At 42.4% G+C, this 20,047-nt stretch overlaps 1 protein-coding gene across 3 annotated transcripts in view; it reads right to left on the bottom strand.

The window, feature by feature from the left end:
• Nucleotides 1-247: 247 nt before the first annotated feature.
• ADGRE3 (adhesion G protein-coupled receptor E3) overlaps nucleotides 248-20,047 on the bottom strand; it is a 51,830-nt gene continuing 32,030 nt past the window's right edge. For all 3 annotated transcript variants that reach the window (XM_059696634.1, XM_059696632.1, XM_059696633.1), the window contains 9 exons: nucleotides 16,505-16,689; nucleotides 11,590-11,757; nucleotides 9,155-9,352; nucleotides 8,658-8,893; nucleotides 8,112-8,178; nucleotides 7,802-7,893; nucleotides 5,983-6,151; nucleotides 2,591-2,686; nucleotides 248-1,951 (listed from right to left, as the gene is read on the bottom strand). In XM_059696634.1, coding sequence (XP_059552617.1) covers nucleotides 1,943-1,951; nucleotides 2,591-2,686; nucleotides 5,983-6,151; nucleotides 7,802-7,893; nucleotides 8,112-8,178; nucleotides 8,658-8,893; nucleotides 9,155-9,352; nucleotides 11,590-11,757; nucleotides 16,505-16,689 — 1,220 coding nt within the window. In that variant the 3' untranslated portion in view covers nucleotides 248-1,942. The remainder of the gene's footprint in view (nucleotides 1,952-2,590; nucleotides 2,687-5,982; nucleotides 6,152-7,801; nucleotides 7,894-8,111; nucleotides 8,179-8,657; nucleotides 8,894-9,154; nucleotides 9,353-11,589; nucleotides 11,758-16,504; nucleotides 16,690-20,047) is intronic.

The raw sequence follows: 20,047 nt of genomic DNA on the forward strand, positions 1-20,047 counted from the left end.
ATGCCACTGGAGAACTAAGAAAAAAATGTGAGAGAGGTGGAAAACTCAGGAGAGAATCAATGGAGAAAGGTCTGCTCAAGAGACAGGAGGGGCTGAGCTCTAAAGCACAGAGGGACGGGTTAGCTTTAAATAAGATGAGGGATCCCTTTGCTGTCGTGGAAGAATGGAGGGGAAAACAATGGGCATCAATGAGGCAAGGACGGGTATGGATGTGGGCATATTTGCAAGAGATGCCAGAACATTGAGAGACTTTCCATCAGCCGATGTTTATTATCTCTGTTAAGTAGAAGACAAGGTTTTACACCTTATGTAAAGGGAAAAAGTGATGTGAATTGAGAAAGGAAGTGAAAACAGAAACTCCCCATGTGGGAAAGTTGACTAGGGATAGGAAAAGCAAGTGTCAGGTAGCATGGAGGGTCTTGTTTAGATCAGAAAGTGCACATTTGTAATGGCTCCAAGCTGAGTGGTCCTGGGATCTCACTGCTTCGTTGGAGAGTGGAGAAGAAACACGGTTGGTTCATAAAGAAGGCTGATTTGGGCTGCAAGTCACAGATTCTCTGGCCCAAAGTGGCTTAACAAAAGGATTTTGTCTTATATAGGAAAAAGGGTTGGCTCAGCAACTCAACAATGTCATAGCCCAGATTATTCCTATCTTTCCACTGTTTTCTGCAAGCATCCTATTATTAAAGTAGCCAAAAAATAGGAGGTGATGGTCAGGCTCTCCTTAAATTTGTCTTTTAAAAATTTTATTTTTTCAAGGAGTAAAAGTATTTTCCAGTATGTGTTTTTTGTTTTGCTTTTTAAAAAAAATGTATTTTTGTTGACTTCAGAGAGTAAAGGAGAGGGAGAGAGAGATAGAAACATCAATAATGAGAGAGAATCATTGATTGGCTGCCTCCTGCGCGCCCCCTATTGGGGATGGAGACTGCAACCCAGGCATGTGCCCTTGACTGGAATCGAACTCAGGATCCTTCAGTTCGCAGGCCAATGCTCTATCCACTGAGCCAACCCAGAAAGGGTTCCAGTGGGTGTTTTTTATATCTCATTGGTCACAATTGGTATAAATGCACATCCTGAAACAATCTTTAGCAAATAGGAATACCGTCACTATGGTTAGTTAGGACCAGGGCTCCTCCACCTCAGCCCTGGAGAGGAATAATTCTTTGCTCTGTGTGTGTGGTCTGTCTGTAGGGTGTTTTGCAGTACTTCTGGCTCCACCACTTAGATGCCAGTAGCACCCCACTTTGCCCCAGTCATAAAAACAAAAAAAATCTTTTTCAGACATTGTCAAATGTTCATTACGGAGGGAAGTAATCTCCATTTAACTGATTATCATTCAGCTCAAACCAATCCCAACCGATCCCCTGTGTTCAGGCACATTGCTGTCTCAAATCTTAAAACAGTCAAGTTTCTGTTAATAAGGAACATATGATGTGGTGATCCCTACTGAATAGACAACACACAGTGCCTGCCATCTTTGGATCACTCCTGGATTGGGGTCTTCCCTGATAGGTGTGGAATGAGAAGGCAAAGGTGCTGAAAGTATGAGAGAGAACCATTTGATCTGGTTGGTCATGAAATCTAGCCTGGATAAGAAAGAAGGCAAAGCTGATGGAGTGGATGAGTTTAAAGAACAAGTTTAACTTGAGACAAGGCCATGAAAGGGACCTCCTCATTTACAAAACGTATTTGCAACAGTCATGATTTGGGTAACCAGGGACAAGCATTGGTTGAATAGGAGAAATCCAATTCAACACTCATTTATCGAGAGCCCATTATGCAGAACAAACACTTCGGGAAGTACAGGTTAAACATTTCTTCTCTAGGGATGTTGTGTATAATGATTCCTTTTGTCCCCAGCTTCATTCTTCATACTGCCAGCCAGATCCATGGATATGACTTTCCATGTGAAGTTGAAAGTTCTAGTTTTAATATTTTCTCTTCACTTGTCCTGAAAAGATATTCCCACCACAAAAGATGTTTAGATTAAAGGTAGAGATAAGGATAAGACAAAACAAAAAGACAAACAACAAGAAAGCAGAGAGGAAGAGTACGAGTGGGTTAAAGCCAGAGAGCTCCATCCAGTAGGCAAGGATGGCATGATCTCCTAGTATTTTAGAACCCTCGGACAGGTGCGGCCTTAGTTTATAGTTGGAGGACTTCTAAAAAATCTCAGATGAGCCCAGCGAGTGTGTCTCAGTGGTTGAGCATCAACATATGAACAAGGAGGCCACTGGTTTGATTCCAGATCAGGGCACATGCTCAGGTTTCAGGTGCCCTAGTGTGGGGCGTGCAGGAGGCAGACAATCTATGATTCTCTCTCATCATTGATGTTTCTCTCTCTCTCCTTTTCTCTCTGAAATCAATAAAAATATATTAAAAAAATAATAGATACTAAAGCCATCTCAAGCACTGTTAGTGAGCAGGGTCACTAGAAACAATATAGTGAGAATAAGGAATGCTAACCAGGTCATCAGTAAAAGTACCTCTTCCCCATACCTTCCAGGAAGGGGAGCTCATATTAAAACAAGGAGAGGAAGTTTGGAGTGTCAAGGGGTGAAACATTAGAATAAGTCACAAGTCTTCTTACCGCACTGTGTTTTGAGTCAGGGCCAAACCTGCTGGAAAGTGTATAAGTCTCAGATTCAGATTTAGGTTTCATGATGTTTCCAAACCACTTTCGAACCTGGAACAAGAAATACCAGGATGGTTTTTGTTAATATTGAGAAAAGGCAGAGTCGGGAAGAGGAAAGTGACATTATGAAAAAAAATATTTTCCTACAAAATGTGGTTTATCCACACAATAAAATGTTACTTAGCCTTAAAAACGAATAAAATTTGAACACATGCTACAACGTGGATGAACCCTGAAGACACTATAAGCCAATCACAAAAGGACCAATACACTATGATTCCACATATATAAGATTCTTATAACATTCAAACTAGTTGAGACAGAAAGTAGAATGGTGGTTGCCAGGGCTTAGGCAGGGGAGAATGAGTTGTTATTGTTAATGGGTATGGGGTTTCATTTTGGGATGATAAAGAAGTTCTAGAGAGGGATGGGTGCTAATGGTTGCACACAATGTGAATGTACTTAATGCCACTGCCCTGTATGTACACTTAGACATGGTTAAAATGATACATTTTATGTTATATATATTTTACCATAATAATACTTTTCATTATGGAATACATCTTTGTGTGGAAACATACAAAATATGCTATGCAGAGGAAGAAAATATAAGCCATACATAACTCCTTAATCTAGTGAAAGACAACTAATGTTTTGGTGATATTCTTCCATGTGTCTTGTTTGGGGTCTCTTGAAGCAGACCCCAAGGCAGGGTTCAAGTGTAAAGAGTTCATTTGAGAGATGTTCTCAGGAAAACACTAGTATATCAGTGAGGAAGTGAGATAGGGCTGGGAAGGCAGTCAGTAAAAAGTACACAATCCTGCCCTAGTTGGTTTGGCTCGGTGGACAGAGTGTCGGCTTGTGGACTGAAGGGTCCCAGGTTCGATTCCGGTCAAGGGCACATGCCTGGGTTACGGGTTCAGTCCATCTTGCAGGAGGCAGCCAATCAATGATGTTTGTCCTCAGCTTTGATGTTTCTCATCATTGATGTTTCTATCTCTCTCTTCCTCTCTGAAATTAATAAAAATATATTAAATAAAAGGTACCCAATCCTTTCCACTGTGGACAACTGGGGTTCAGTCCCATTGGGAGCTCTGGGAGTTAGCATAGGAAACACTTCAGTGTCATCCCACCTCAGGGACAAGGGATCTGGGACATTTATCCACCAGCTTGTCCTGTGCATGGGCCAGGCATGTCCTGTGGGCAGTAAGAAGCTCATAGGCATAGAGTCACAGGTGTTTTCAATAAGCAACCCAAGGCACATAGAGATGAAGGTGAAGGGATATGAGGGGGCCATGAACAGTATGTGCTACACCAAGGATTCCAGCCTTGGCACTATTGACATCTTGGGTTGGATCATCCTTTGTGGTGGAGGTCATCCTATGCACTGTAGGATGTTTAACAACATCTTTGGCCTCTACCCAATAGATGCCAGTAACACCTTCCCTGGGTGTGACAATCAAAGATGTCCCTAGATATTGCTAAATATTCCCCCCGGGGAGTTGTTTGAGAACCATTGTACTTTGCCATGTACACCTATATCCACACATAAATAAATGCATAACAACATCCTATCTAATAAAAGAGTAATATGCAAATTAACCATCACTTCACGATAAAGATGGCAGCGCCCACAGCCAATAAGGAGGGAATATGCAAATTGACGTGACAAGGCAAGAGGCAGAAGGCAGCTCTGGGCTGGAGTGAAGGCAGAAAGGTGGCTCTGGGCCAGAGCGAAGGTGGTGCTGGCAGCCAGGGGAAGGAAGGCCTATTCTTGCACGAATCTTCGTGCATCAGGCCTCTAGTAAACAATAAGGGCTTATATATAAACAAAATGTAACATTTCTGGAGCAATGTTTTGAAATTTTCTTTTTTTTGCTAATATATTTTGAATATCCTTCCAGTCCTAAAATATTTTTGTGTATGGACAAAGATTAACATTTGAATGTTTCAAGCCTATGGTGGCCCTTTGCTCTCCAGGAAGTGTTAGCTTGGTCATCTCAGTTTCTTCCTCTCCTTCATCCACTGAGGAGATGTTCTTACTTTCCAAGTTTGGTTTTTTGGGCACCTGAATGCAGAGTGAGGTAAAAAGGAGGAAGGGAAAGAAGGAGGGAAGGAGGGAGAGAAAGAAAGATGAATGGATGAAAGAAAGGTAGAGGGAGAGAGAGAGAAGAAGGAGGCGGAGAAGAAGAAGAAGAAGAAGAAGAAGAAGAAGAAGAAGAAGAAGAAGAAGAAGAAGAAGAAGAAGAAGAAGAAGAAGAAGAAGGAAGAGGAGGAGGAGGAGGAGGAGGAGGAGGAGGAGGAGGAGGAAGAGGAGGAGGAGAAGAAGAAGAAGGGGAGGAGGAGGAGGAGGAAGGTGGAGGAATGAGGAGGACAAAGTGCAGGAGGAAGATAGTACTAGTAACAGGAAAGGAATTGTGTCAGTCAGGACATATTTTGCTGCAGTAACAAACAATCTCAAAATCTGAGGGATACTTGGACCATGTGTCTTCTTCAAGGCATTTGAGAAGTACAAATAAAGACCTTGCGTGATTTTGTATTTCTTCTGGTTGCTGGACTATGTTTATTTGGCCATTGTACCTCCTGATCTGAACTATGTGGAACCCAGCTTCATTGGGGTTTCAGTCTTCTACATTATATTTCATGGTTGTGTAGTATCCTGTTCTATAGATGTAGTATAATTTAACTAAATCTAGGTAGAAGTGTCTCAGCATTGTTTGATAGTATTCAGTAGGGTTTCATTATGTCTGGGGTTCAATTCTAGAGAAAACACACAGTCCAAATTATCCCTGAGTGCCTCTTAGTTAGATAACATCTTAGAGGCTTATTTCAACAAGCCCAAGGCAGCCAGTATTTCCTGAGTGTTGTATACACACCCCTGTTTCTTTTGCTCAACTGCAGACACATGAATTGGCTTGTATTTAGTAGTCATACTGAATATAAAATATATATATGAATTTTATAGCCAAGCCAAGCTGAGGCCAGCCAAGATCATCTGAGCTCTCATCAACCTGCAGACTGAGAATGAGAATAGTACATATTCACGTTTAAGCCACTGAGATTTTTGAGGTTGTTAACACAGAAATAGATGACAATTACAAAAGGGAAAGCTGAAAACAAATATGATATTTCCTTGATAGAGTAATTATTTACCTTGTAAAGCCATTAATAAATGGACATATCTCACAATCAATAGCATCTCAAAGTAGAGAAAATATAGGTAGCATTTACACACTGCTCACAAATTCATATGAAAATTTAGAGAACGTGTATCTAAATGTTCATTAAACTACATACCCGCAAATTTTTCTTCACTTTAAAACAATAAAGAAAGGGTAAATGTTTACCTGCTGGCTGAGGAGGCAGTAGACCAGGAAAATGAAGACACCCTGAAGGCTATTGATGATGGTGAAGAGGTAGCCCATGACCCTCTGAGCTGGGCCCACCTGCAAGATGCCCAGACACCACGTGCAGCCAAGGATGAGGACCAGGGCCGCTGCTTTCAGTGTCAGCATCCTGAGGGGAGTATAAACGAACATGTACACAAGCTGGAAATGGACATGGACACCCTTGTAGAGTGGTTGTTAATGGTGAGGACTCTGGAGCTAGACTGCTTGGGTTTAAACCCAAGGCAGCACTGTGTGACGTTGGGCAAATTACCTTTCTATAACTCGGGTTCCCCATCTTTCTAATAGTCCTGTTTCACAGGGCTGCTGAAAAGATTAAATGAGACTTTAACATATGTATTTAGGATAATATATAGAACAAAATCAGTACCACATATGCATAAAGCATTCTAAAACTAGGGGCTCTTTATTTCTTTCTCTTCTATAGATGGAGGGCCATATAATCTGTTATTCAAACAGGGAGACTTTTGAGATTAAAAAGGGTGTTATTAATAATTACATAGGATCAACAGGCATAAACTAGGACTGTCCCAGGCAAACTGAGATGTAAGGTCACTATATACCTACATACGCAGTATACATATTTATCCCTAATTTAAACCATAATGTTTTATGCGAAAAAAGCTGGTTGAGGAACGATTTGTGGAGTGTGTTGGCTATTGTATGTGTGCCTGTCTGTTCTATAGAAACCCACAGAAAAAGGTCTGGGGAAAATAACACGCATATTATATCATACCTGTCATAAAGTTTGTTAATTCCAGCTTTCTTGCGAAGTGGAAGTAGTAAGAAAAGAGGGAGTTAACCATTTCACTTTATATATTTTTGAAAAAAAAGGTATATGTTGTGTTATTTTTGTGATTAAAATGAAAACAACAAATGACGTGTTCCAAGTAAAATGGATGCTGCCAATTAAAAAAAGCTCATAGCCCCCAATTTTTTGAAATAGTATTATACAAAAAATATTTTAATCTAAATCCTTTCTAAACCCACTACACAAAACTCTTTAGATATATATTTAAGTTTGTTATAATTAGCCAAATCGGTCTCCACCAGTGGGGTGAACCCAGTTTTGCTGGGGCATCCTGCAGAAGCACAACTTTCAGAGTTTCTATAGAATCCAAGCCTTCAGTAACTGATGGATTCACAAACTTAAGTTGGTTGTTTTTGATAAAAAGAGTACTCCTGTGTGCATCTTGTGTTGTGTGGCAGAAACTGCTGTTTTTGTCCATTCTCCTCCTCTTCCTTTTAGGGTCAGATCCCTCTCCTCTTTGAGTTTTTTCAAGGACACATGGCTACCAAGTTCGAGACTATATATTCCCTGCCTCCCCTGAAGCTAGTTGTCACCATGTGACTAAGGTCTAGCTAATAAAATATGAGCAAATGTAGGCCATGCAACTTCCCATGGATGGGAAACTGACAAAGACAACATCTTAGGGAATGGTGGAGAAACAAAATAGGAAGACCTGAGTCTCTGCATCACTTTGTGGAGCAGAGCTTCCCCACCAACCCTGGACTGCTCGCCTCTGCACTGTGACATGAGAGTAACATAAACTTCTATTTCACTCTTTTTGATGGGGTGTCTTTTTGTCTCAGTAGCTTAGCCTGTGCTCTATCTAATACGGATATTGGGAGATGACAGCAGCCTTGCTAGTCCCTGGAGCCTGGTTGTGGGGTGTATGTGTGTGTAGATATGTAGGAGGGAGAAGAAGGGGGTAAGGAGAGGAAGAGAGCATCAGAAGTACCATGTGCTCCATCTTACCTTGTATTCTGGATGGTTGACACTTCACTGTTGAGGGAGGAGAATTTCTTTTTCAAAAGCCAAAGGACCAAGAGAAAAAATACTAAATTCACCTGCAGGAATGACGCAGACCAGGAATGCAAGTTAAAATAATGCACGGCGTCCTTAATAAATTGCACACAACTCCTACTTTCCTTGCACACAGGACTGAATTGGTAGCAGGTGGAGAAGTGAAACCATTCGATAGAGAAAATGCACGCCCCATGTACTGTCTTGCACCCAGTACTTCTGGTGCTTCCTTTGGTCAGGACCCCTGGAGCCACATACTCACGCAGATAATGACACAGACGGGGCCAAGGAAACCCCAGATGAATCCTTGTTTCAGCTCGAGCCAGCAGCTGGGAATAATGGGGAAAGGGACACAGAGAGATCAGAGAAAGTTCATGAAATGAACATGAAGTGACACTTTTCCTAACAGAGAACGTTTCCAATGTCTTCTGACAATGCCAGTTGATGGCAATGAAGGTTTTGATTGCTCACGACTGAGTGTTAATGCTACATTACACATTTTATAAGCACAGCTGTGTTGAATGTTCATACCAAGGTCATGACGGTGGGAAAATGGGGATAATACTAAAGAGGAATCTGAGACTTGAAAGCTCCAAATTATGGGAGGGATAAAGCTGGTACCTATCCACGAGACTGCCTCCTTCAGAACCTTCCAAGCTCCTATTGCCATCTTTCCCTCCTTCACTGGAGCAAGGCCAGAGCTCTTACACTCAAGGGAAAACATATCCATTTGCTATGGACATCTCAATCACCGTCATTAATGCTGCCCCCCAAACTGTCCATGGCCCAGGGCGTGAGTCAAGCTCACTGTTCATGTGTTCCATAAAGGCGAGGTCTGGATGCTGCGGAAATGGCCACGATTACAGCTGGGACTCCATAGCCGACCGGGAACATGAGCCACTTCATGAACCTGCTCACACTGGAGTAGTTGACCACCGTCAGGTTGCGCGCGGTGAGGAAGAGGTGCAGGCCCTCCAGCAGCATCCAGGTGAAGGAGGCCAGGTAGAGATAGTGTAAGGCACCCGCGATGATGGCGCACAGCACCTGGGGGAGGAGTAAGAGTCACCAGGTGGGATACTTAGGTTGGTGTGTGAACTGAGGGCCTCTCCTTTATACTGGCATTAGTTCAGAGCAACTGACATTAGACCAAGTCCATCAATAATAAAGGTGCTTGGCGATCAATGTCAACACTGGACACCTGGGCATCACCGCTCCAACCTCTCCCAGAAACCAAAGCGATTTTATTAAGGTGCCCAAGCAGCATCCCCTGGGGAAGAGAGGGGTCCTTTGGGACAGTGTCAGTACCTCGTTCTCAGTTCTGTCGATGGCCGTGAGGAAGAGCAGGTGGGCCAGGAAGAGGCAAATAGAGAGCTGCAGGTGGAGTGAGGTGCTGGTGTTCTGGATGGCTTTGCACAGCAGGAAGGTGAGGGCCGCCAGGAGGAGGCACAGCAGAGAGAGGCTCAGCCCCACGTAGGTGATCACAGCCAGGGCGGGATCCTTTTCCTGGGACCCAGCAAAGAGGAGACATCAGCCGCACTATCCTGCTCTGGGATTGTGGTTTCCCCCCTTGGAACAGGGCAGTCTAAACACAGGCACATTATGAGTTTCCTCAAAAAACTAAAAATGGAACTCTCATTTGACCCAGTAATATGACTTCTAGGAATATATCCTAAGAAACGAGAAACACCAATAAGAAAGAATATATGCACCCCTATGTTCATAGCAGCACAATTTACCATAGCTAAGATTTGGAAACAGCCTAAGTGTCCATCAGCAGATGAGTGGATTAAAAAACTGTGGTACATCTACACAATGGAATACTATGCTGCGGTAAAAAAGAAGGAACTCTTGCCTTTTGCAACAGCTTGGATGGAACTGGAGAGCATTATGCTAAGTGAGATAAGCCAGTCAGAGAAAGATAAATATCACATGATCTCATTCATTGGTGGAATATAATGAACAACATAAACTGATGAACAAAAACAGATCCAGAGACAGAGAAGCACCGATCAGACCAGTGGTTGGCAAACTGCAGCTCGCGAGCCACATGCGGCTCTTTGGCCCCTTGAGTGTGGCTCTTCCACAAAATACCACGTGCGGGCGCGATTGAAACTTCGTGGCCCATGCGTAGAAGTCAGTATTTTAATAGCTCCTGACAGGAAACAACCTTGATACTCAGTAACTGTAGAGTGAATAAGTACATTGTAGTATAGTTATGCAAGGGAATATTATACAGCAATGAAAATGAATAAACTAAGGCTATGCTCAACCCATAGATAAACTTCATGAATGTAACAATGAATGAAAGAAGTATTTTCATGTTTATAAACATACTAGAGGCCCGGGGGTAGGAAGGGGGGTGGTCCCTCAGCCAGGCCTGTGCCCTTTCGTCGCAGTCCGGGAGCCCTCCTTCAGGGGATGTCCGACTAATGGATGTCGGACATCCTTAGTGCTGCCACAGAGGCAGGCTGCTGTGCTTGCCAGCCGTCAGCCCAGCTTGTGACTGAGCAGCGCTCCTCCTGTGGTTGAGCTCAGTGGTTGAGAGTCAAAATTATATTAATTTTCCAGCTTTACTGAGAGACAATTGACATATAACATGTGTGCGCCATAGCGACTGGTCATTCCACCATGCGGTCAATTTGCATATTACCCTTTTATTATATAGGAGGATGTTAGCTTTCCCACTGCCCTGTGCAATAGGGGAGGTCAGAGATTTCCACTGAGTGTTGTCTGGGGCACCACCTCCAACCCTGAAAAGAGAGGGATGCAGGACCTCCTGTATGCTGTCACCCAGCCTATGTCATCAGTAAGTTCTCCAACCCCACCTCGAGGATATGTGTCCAGTCTGACCTTCTCCTACCATCTCTACCACCTGAACCCCAGCCACCATCATCTCTTTTCGAGTCTACTCTTGATCACTGCTCATTCTTGACCTGAGAGTCAGAGGGATCTTCTAATGACATAAATATGTAACATCCATGATGGAAAACCTCCATTGCCTTCCCATTGCAATTTGGAAGGAAACTGAATTTGGCATTCAAGATCTGGCACATTTCTCCAGCTTCCATCTCTCCAACCTTGCCCCTTTCCAACCCCTCTCATTCATTCTGCTCCAGCCACACTTCTCTCTGGAACACACCAAATTTGTTCTCTCTTCAGAGTCTTGACCATACTTGTATCTCTTCTTCAGATGCTCTTCCTGAGACCCTTTCCTACTGGCTTTTTAAAAATGGAGGTAAAATCCAAATAATATAAAAGTCACCATTTTACAGAGTACAGTTCAGTAGCATTTAGCACGTTCAGTGTTGTGCAACCACTACCTCTATGTAATTGCAAAATATTTTCATCACCTCCCAAATAAAACCCCATGCCCATAAACAGTTATTCTCATTCAGTCCTCTTCCCAGCCCCTGGCAACTACAAATCTGTTTTCTGTCACTATGGGTTTGCCTATTCTGGACATTTCATATATGTGGAATTCTACAATATATGATCCTTTGTGTCTGGCTTCTCTCACTCAGCATCATGTTTTCAAGGTTTATCCACATCACAGTTCCACTAATTTCTTAATAATCAGATTTCGGCTCTCATATTTAATCCTCGGACCATTCTATCTAAAGTGGCACGCCTCTCCAGTCACTCCGGTCTCTCGCTTGTTTTCATTTTCTTTATAGCACTCATCTCCACCTAGTAGGAGCTCAACAAGGATTAGGTAGAGGAATTAAATGCTTGCATCATACCTGGCTGGTGAAGGCCATGAGGACAGCGAAACTGGACAAGTGAGTGCATCTGCATGTGGTATGACTCTCGTTCACCTGCACCAGGAAGCAGCCGTCCCTGGACCAGTGGCTGTCCTCCCCAGTGCTGTTCCAGAAGACACAGAAGACCTTCTTGCTCAGGGGTTTCATCTGAAAATAGAATGGGCTCACTGTGTTCTTGCTCAGAAGGAGCAGCTCTTAGAGTGCCGTCTGCGCTGGGGTGGAGAATGAGAACGTGGCTGAGAGTGACTCAGGTGATTTCTATTTTAAGTGGAGAGAATGGCCACCAGGACAACAGCCCCCATGGTCCCACCTCCATCAGGATTTCACAAAACGTAAAACAAGGTCATCTCTCTCTGTGGGAGTTTGAATTTTACAAGATGTCATTGGATTTATGACTTTGTCCCCTACCAGGGGAATCAGACAAAAAGAGAGTGTAAGGCTCACACAAAGTTTTCTCCCCAATACTTTCCAAGCCCAATTTCCCTGGTCTCCCCAACCCCTCCAACTCCCCCAAAACAATAACAAAAAAATTTCTCTGGTCCCTTGACACCAGTTCCTTTCCTGAGAACACAATGATTGCTTATGCAATGAGAGGGGTAGTATAGGAAAAGAACATCACCAGGAGATAGAGGATAAAATTAGCCCTCAGCCTTTTCTCTTTGTCCCAAGGGCTTCTAGATCAACTGTTCATGGGGCAAGGAGACCAGTCAGATACTCTTCTCTTTGGGGCCTGTATCTCCTTTGAGATACAAAAAAAATTAATTTTTTTTTTCTGACTGAGTTCTGTAGTCTTAACCGTTAATACCAGTCTTCTATGCAAATGTTACATGTCAATTGAATATTATATCTCACTTCAAATTTCACAGATATAGGAGATACCTGCATTTAAAATAATTTCATGCACTAGTATCATGCTGACCAAGAAAAACAGCACGATGTAATCTGAAATTTTCTACTAGCTCATTCCCAGATTTCCTGCTCCACTCCCTCTGCCCCATGTCGTTCATCAAAAATTTCATGCCTAGATTTTATGCATCAGATAGAGAAAACCTACATTTCCCCGCCTTTCTCCTTTAACTCTTATTTTCTTAAATTATTATTTTAAAAGTAGATTAAGTTTCCAGCTTTACGGAGGGACAATTGACATGTAACATTGTGTAAGTTTAAGGTGTAAAATGTAATGATTACCACAGCAAGTTTAGTTAACACCCATCACCTCTCATAGTTACAATTTTTATTTTGTGGTGAGAGCTTTAAAACCCTACTCTCTTAGCAACTTTCAAATATACAATATGGTATTATTAACTAGAGTCACCATGCTGTACTCATTAGACCCCCCAGAACTTATTCTTCTCATAACTGGAAGTTTGTACCCTTTGATCACTTTCACCTATTTCTCTCACCCCCAGCCCTTAGCAACCAGCAATCTGTTCTCTGTCTCTATGACTTTGGCTCTTTTAGATTCCACATATGAGTGAAATAATTTGGTATTTGTCTCTCTCTGTGTGACTTAGGTCACTTGGCATAATGGCCTCAAGGTCCATCCATGTTAACAACACAAATCATTAGGTTTTCTTCAATTCTTATTTTCTGAACTGAAAGGGAAAGGAGCAAACAAATTTTACTACGTCTATGTCTGGCTACTACTACCCTGCCTATCTTTATGAGTTTGGACAGAGAATGGGAAAAGGCAATGGATTAATTTAAAAGTGTTTTTTTTTTTTGGCCCAGCCGGCATGACTAAGTGGTTGAGCGTCAACCTATGAACCAGGAGGTCACCATTCAATTCCCAGTTCAGAGCACATGCTTGGGTTTTCTCTCATCATTGATGTTTCTCATTCTCTCTCTCTCTCTTCCTTCCTCTCTGAAATAAATAAAAATGTATTAAAAATTTTTTTTTCTGACTGAGTTCTGTAGTCTTAACCATTAATACCAGCCTTCTATGCAGAAATGAATATTATATCTCAGTTCAAATTTCACAGATATAGGAGGTACCTGCATTTAAAATAATTTCATGCACTAGTATCATGCTGCCCAAGAAAAACAGCACGGATGTAATCTGAAATTTTCTACTAGCCCTATTAAAAAAGGTGAAAAAAACAAGTCAGATTAATTTTAATGATATCTTTCATTTAACTCACTATATTCAAAATAGTTTTTTATTTATAGACTAGGGGCCCGGTGCACGAAATTCGTGCACTGGGTGTGTGTGGGGAGGGGAGTGTCCCTCAGCCCAGCCTGCCCCCTCTCACATACTGGGAGCCCTCAGGCGTTGACCCCCATCACCCTCCAATCGCAGGATCGGCCCCTTGCCCAGGCCTGACGCCTCTGCCAGAGGTGTCAGGCTTGGACAGGAGACCCCCATCTCCCCCTGATCACTGGCTCTGGCCCCTGCCCAGGCCTGAGGCCTCTGGCCCAGGAATCATGCCTGGGCAGGGGACCCCCATCTCCCTCTGATCGCTTGCTCCACCCCCGCCCAAGCCTGACGCCTCTGACCCAGGCTTCAGGCCTGGGCAAGGGGACCATTATATCCCCCCAATCCCCGGCTCCGCCCCCCACCCAGGCCTGATGCCTCGGCCAGAGGAGTTGACCCTCATCACCCTCTGATCACCAATCACCGGATCGGTCCCTTGACCAGGCCTGAGGCCTCCGGCAGAGGTGTCAGGCCTGGGCAGGGGACCCCCAGCTCCCCGTGGTTGCAGGCTCCGCCCCTGCCCAGGCCTAACACCTCTGGCCTAGGCGTCCGGCCCGGGCAGTGGGGACCCGCAGCTGCAGTGGCCCCGCGATCGTGGGCTCCGCTTTAGGCCCAGGCAAGGGACCCCTAGCTCCCGGGACTGCCAGCTTCGACCGTGTCCAGCTCCCATCGCTGGCTCCACCCCTACTTCCTGCTATCACTGGCCAGGGCGGCAAAGGCGCCTGATTCTCCGATCATGGCTGGGGGGCAGGGCAAAGGTGGCCCCAGGGCCGCCTTTGCCCTGCCCCCCAGCTCTTAGCTCCCCCCTGGGTTTCTGATCACTGTCAGTGGCAGGGGGCTTCTTCCTGCTTTCCCTTTGGCCTCCCTGCATTGTGCCTACATATGCAAATTAACCGCCATCTTGTTGGCAGTTAACTGCCAATCTTAGTTGGAAGTTAACTGCCAATCATAGTTGGCAGTTAATTTGCATATAGCCCTGATTAGCCAATGAAAAGGGTATCGTCGTACGCCAATTACCATTTTTCTCTTTTATTAGATAGGATTTAATTGATTACATAATAGATTTACATTTTAATTCAAATATAGGGTAAAATATTGTAAATATTTTATTGGTGTGCCTATCTAATGTGTTGCATCCCTACAGAGCATCTGGTTATGACATAATTCTGTAGGATGCTGTTCCAGTTCCCTTTGTTTTAATATGTCAATATAAGTCAACATGTGTAATCAATAGCGAAAATATTAAGAAGATAGTTTGCATGTTTATTTCTAAGTTTTTGAAATCTAGAGATACTAAGTGTTCAGAATACTAAGTCTTTGAAATCTCAATCCAGACCCACCACATTTGATTTTAATTAATTAATTAACTAAATAATTAAATAAATATTTAATTAACTAATTAATTAATTAAATATATTTGTGGAATGTGGGGCAAATGGTTAACATTGCAAAGCAAATTGCAAACTGTTATCTTCCTTGGTTTTTATTTATTTTATTTTTTAAAATATATTTTTATTGATTTCATAGAGGAAGGGTGAGGGAGAGAGTGATAGAAACATCAATGATGAGAGAGAATCACCGATCAGCTGCCTCCTGCACTCCCCCCCGCCCCCCGAGGATTGAGCCAACAACCTATATGGCCTGACTGGGAATCGAACTGTAACCTCCTGGTTCATAGGTCAATGCTCAACCACTGAGCCATGCTGGCTGTGCTTCCTTTGGTTTTTAAAAAATCTCTTCTAAGGTCTCTATTATTTCCCTAAAATTCCTCTTAATTTTTCACTCTATCCTAATCTCTTTTCTACTATGCTCTCTCAACTCTACTTCTCTTTTTTTATAGAGCAATTTTTCTTGCTCTTGGCACCTCTACTGTGTATACTGATCAGGAGTTAGCAAGCTATGGTACTTTATGACCACGTGGCACTCACCATCCCTCACTTATCTTTCCCATCCTTTCTCCTTACTTTTTGTTTCTGTATTCAATCATCATGATCCATTTCTTTTATCTCCCTCTCATAGGATAATCTGTACCACTTGGACTAGAGGTATCATCGAGTTGATCATTGACCAGTGGTAGTGGCAAATGAAGGGAAAGTGAAAGAAGGTGACAGAATTCTCATCATTCCTTCCCCTTTCACCTACTATTCCTTTATCCCACTTTCCTCCATCTAGACTCTGATAAATAGAAGCAGTTTCTGCTATAAACTAATTATTCATTAATGAGGTGTGGTGAGAGATTGGGGAAGCAAGGTTTAGGATAGTCTAGATCAGTGGTCAGCAAACTGTGGCTCGGCAAACTGCAGCTCGCAAGCCACATGAGGCTCTTTGGCCCCTTGAGTATGGCTCTTCCACAAAATACCGACTTCTGCGCATGGGCCATGAAGTTTCAATCGCACTGTACGTGCGTGCCTGCACGTGGTATTTTGTGGAAGAGCCACACTCAAGGGGCCAAAGAGCTGCATGTGGTTCATGATCCGCGGTTTGCCGACCATGGGCTAGAATGCCAACAACAAAGTCCCTGTCTTCAAGGATCACCCAGTATAGTGAGACCCACCGCATTTTAAATGCTTAATAGCTACAGGTAGCTCCTAGCTACGAAATGGGGCAGCACAGGTCCAGAATCACTGACTGGGAGGCTATGCATTTGTTCCATCTACATCTGTGAAACCCAAGCAAGTCCAAATAGCAGGCTTGACCCACCTTCACGTGCTGAAAACTCAGAATCACAGGCCTGGAGAGAGATGTGTTCCTTTTGGGTCCAATAGCAGCGCTGACTACCTGGGAGTTCAGGTAAACTTGATCTTCCTTATTTATCCCGACAAAAAAAGTTGCATTTATGATATTTCCAAGAGAAGAGTATGAAATAAAGACAACTGCACTGGGACCTGAGGAAACAGAAAAATAAAGTGCCACCACCATTCCTTCTGCCCCCTTTCCTGCCCCACATGTATCATGCTTCCACAATGGTCACACCTGTGCTTGGGTGTGCCTAGTAAGTTCACTCTTCCTCCCATGCTCCTCCTCCCCAAATGCAAGTATTAACAGGATCTGCAGAGGGAGAGGTTGTTCTGATTCCAAGAATTGATTTGTCCTCACCTGACACTGGCCTCCCATTTAAATTGATTCAATGACAGTTTCCCGTGATGCCAGCATTTGTGATGACTATTAGTAAATCACAAGGACAAACTCTAGACAGAGTAGACATGTTCCTATCCGAACTCGTTTTCGCACATGGTCAGTTATATGTTGCTTTCTCTCGAGTTAGAAGAGCATGTGACGTTCAAGCTAAAGTTCTAAATACTTCAGCACAAGGAAAATTAGTCAAGCACTCTGAAAGTGTCTTCACTCTTAATGTGGTGTACAGGGAGATATCAGAATAAGTTTAATCACTTTATCAGTCATTGTTTGCATCACTGTTGTTTTTATATCATGTTTATGTTGTTTTCATATCATGTTTTTGTCATTTTTATATCATGGCTCTGTTGTTTTATATCCTTTTGTTACTGTTCATTTATTAAAATATTTCCGCTAATTAATTTCCTTTTAATATTTCTATTTGCCCTTTCTGTATAATAGAAGTGTGATAGATGAAAGGAAATTAGTAAAATGTATATGAAAATAATATATAAATTTATTAATAAATGAACAGTAACAAAAGGATATAAAACAACAGAGGCATGATATAAAAATGACAAAAACATGATATGAAAACAACAAAAACATGATATAAAAACAACATAAACATGATATAAAAACAACAGTGATGCAAACAATGACTGATAAAGTGATTAAACTTATTCTGATATCTCCCTGTACACCACATTAAGAGTGAAGACACTTTCAGAGTGCTTGACCAATTTTCCTTGTGCTGAAGTATTTAGAACTTTAGCTTGAACGTCACATGCTCTTCGAACTCGAGAGAAAGCAACATATAACTGACCATGTGCGAAAACGGGTTCAGATAGGAATATGTCTACTCTGTCTAGAGTTTGTCCTTGTGATTTACTAATAGTCATCACAAATGCTGGCATCACGGGAAACTGTCATTGAATCAATTTAAATGGGAGGCCAGTGTCAGGTGAGAACAAATCAATTCTTGGAATCAGAACAACCTCTGCCTCTGAAGATCCTGTTAATACTTCAGCTTTGATAATGTTAGGTCGTAATCTTTTGATAATAACTCTGGTACCATTACAAAGACCCCATTTACTATTAAGATTTCTCAATTGCATGATGATTTAACCTACTTTCAATTTTAATTTATGACACAGCATTCCCGAAGGAGTAATATTATTAAGAAATTCAATCGGAAAATTTTCCTTTTTAGCATCATCTGTGGAATCAATGGAATCATCACTCAAATATGTGTGAAAATCTCCATCGAGTATATCCAAAATTTCTTCATTTGATTTTTGAACATGCTCATTTTTTGGACAAAGAATTGCACGTTTAGATATATTTTTAATATTATCTATAGATACAGTATTTCCAAAGGTTGCTTCAATAATAGATCCATTACAAATCGTTTCACAGGGGATTTAATAATATCCATTCCTAAATGAAAACTGCTATCAAGTTTGCCATCTCCAAATTTTACTAACCATTCACTATAAGCAAAATCTTCTGATCTCATATTTGTTATAAGAGACAACTTTCTGAAACAGCCCCAAACATTGCAGTACTTTAAACTCATTTGTACTATGGCCGATCGCATAGTATGCGGTACAATACTGAGACATTGTCGAAAATCCCCTCCAAGAAGGAGAACTTTCCTACCAAATACAACATTCAAATTTCTCTTAGTAATCTGTCTATGGCATTTATAGCATGACTGGATGCCATGGTGCATTCATCAATAATGAGAAGTTGGGCCTTTTTAATAGTTTTAGCAAGTTCACTGTTTATATTGAGTCTAGAAATTGATGTTTCATTGAGTGGAATGGGTAATTTATATTGGGAATGAAAGGTGCTTCCACCGAGAAGTAAATTTGCAGCAATTCCTGTAGACGCTGTGGGTAAAACAGTACTACCACGACCTCTAATATAATGTATGAAAACTTTATAAAGATATGCCACCACGCTCTGAGGGCCGGTTCCTGCCTCAAACCTTGCCCTTACCGGAAACAGCTCGGGGAGGGCGCAGCTGTTGTTAAGAGGACCCAGGACTCAGTGCAGCCATGCTCTGAGGGCGGGTTCCTGCCTCAAACCTCACTGCCCTAGCAGGAAACAGCTTGGGGAGGGTGCAGCCATTTCCAAGATGACCCCTGCAGGACTGACTTCCTTCTGATTGGTTGAGCCTCAGTCATGACGTTACACCCAGGGTTTTTATATAAATATTTCCATGTCAATAAGTACTCATTATTCTTTGTGCTGCTGAGAAGTCCATGTGGCAAAGAGGCTGCATATAGCGATTATTTAAGATTTTAGGGGAAAGAACTGGGTTTCTGCATTCAAATCCTAGTTTTTCCCGTGACTAGCTGTGCAGTTTTTCTAATCAGATTTCTCTGGCCTCACTCAAGAGATCAGAAGTAGGAGAGCCACTTGTTTCTTTAAGTTAAAGTCAACTTCTGTTGTCAGAATGAAACACGAGTAGGTGGTTAGAAAACAGAGGCAGGTGATATACTCACCTGTTTTTATGCTTAGAAATTGCTTATTTTTAATCTGGAATATTCTGGCATAAGAGCAAATCACAAGCAGGAAAAAGAAGAGTGGCTGTAGAGGTTTCCAAGGTTGGTCTCCATGGCCTTGTGGGTTTATTCAATGATATGTTTTATGGGAGGAAGGGTGTGTTACATCTATAATTACCTATAAAGTCCCAGTTCACACCTGGTGTCCTGGTGTAATTTAATAGTACCCTCTTCCAATTTTAAAATTGTCACTGTTTGAAGATAAGTTACAAGATTACTGTAGACCAGCGGTTCTCAATTGAGGGTGATTCTGCCCCCTTCAGGGAACACAGGGCACTGTCTGGAGGCATATTTGGTTGTCACAACTCGGGGGTTGCTATTGGCATCCAGTGGGCCAAGGCCAAGGATATAGTGCTCAAAACACTATGGGCCCCACCCCAGAGAATAACCTGGCCCCATATGTCAATAGTTCTGAGGCTGGGAATCCAAGCAGAACCTGAAGGACAGAGAAATGTCCCTTATGAGTTTGTCACACATCCATCAATGGGTTCTTTTCTCTCATTAGTAATGTTAAGGCTTCAGCCTAACAGTGGATTTAATTTGACGAGCTTTTGTT

Source organism: Myotis daubentonii, chromosome 5, assembly GCF_963259705.1.
Source record: "Myotis daubentonii chromosome 5, mMyoDau2.1, whole genome shotgun sequence".
NCBI lineage: Eukaryota > Metazoa > Chordata > Mammalia > Chiroptera > Vespertilionidae > Myotis > Myotis daubentonii.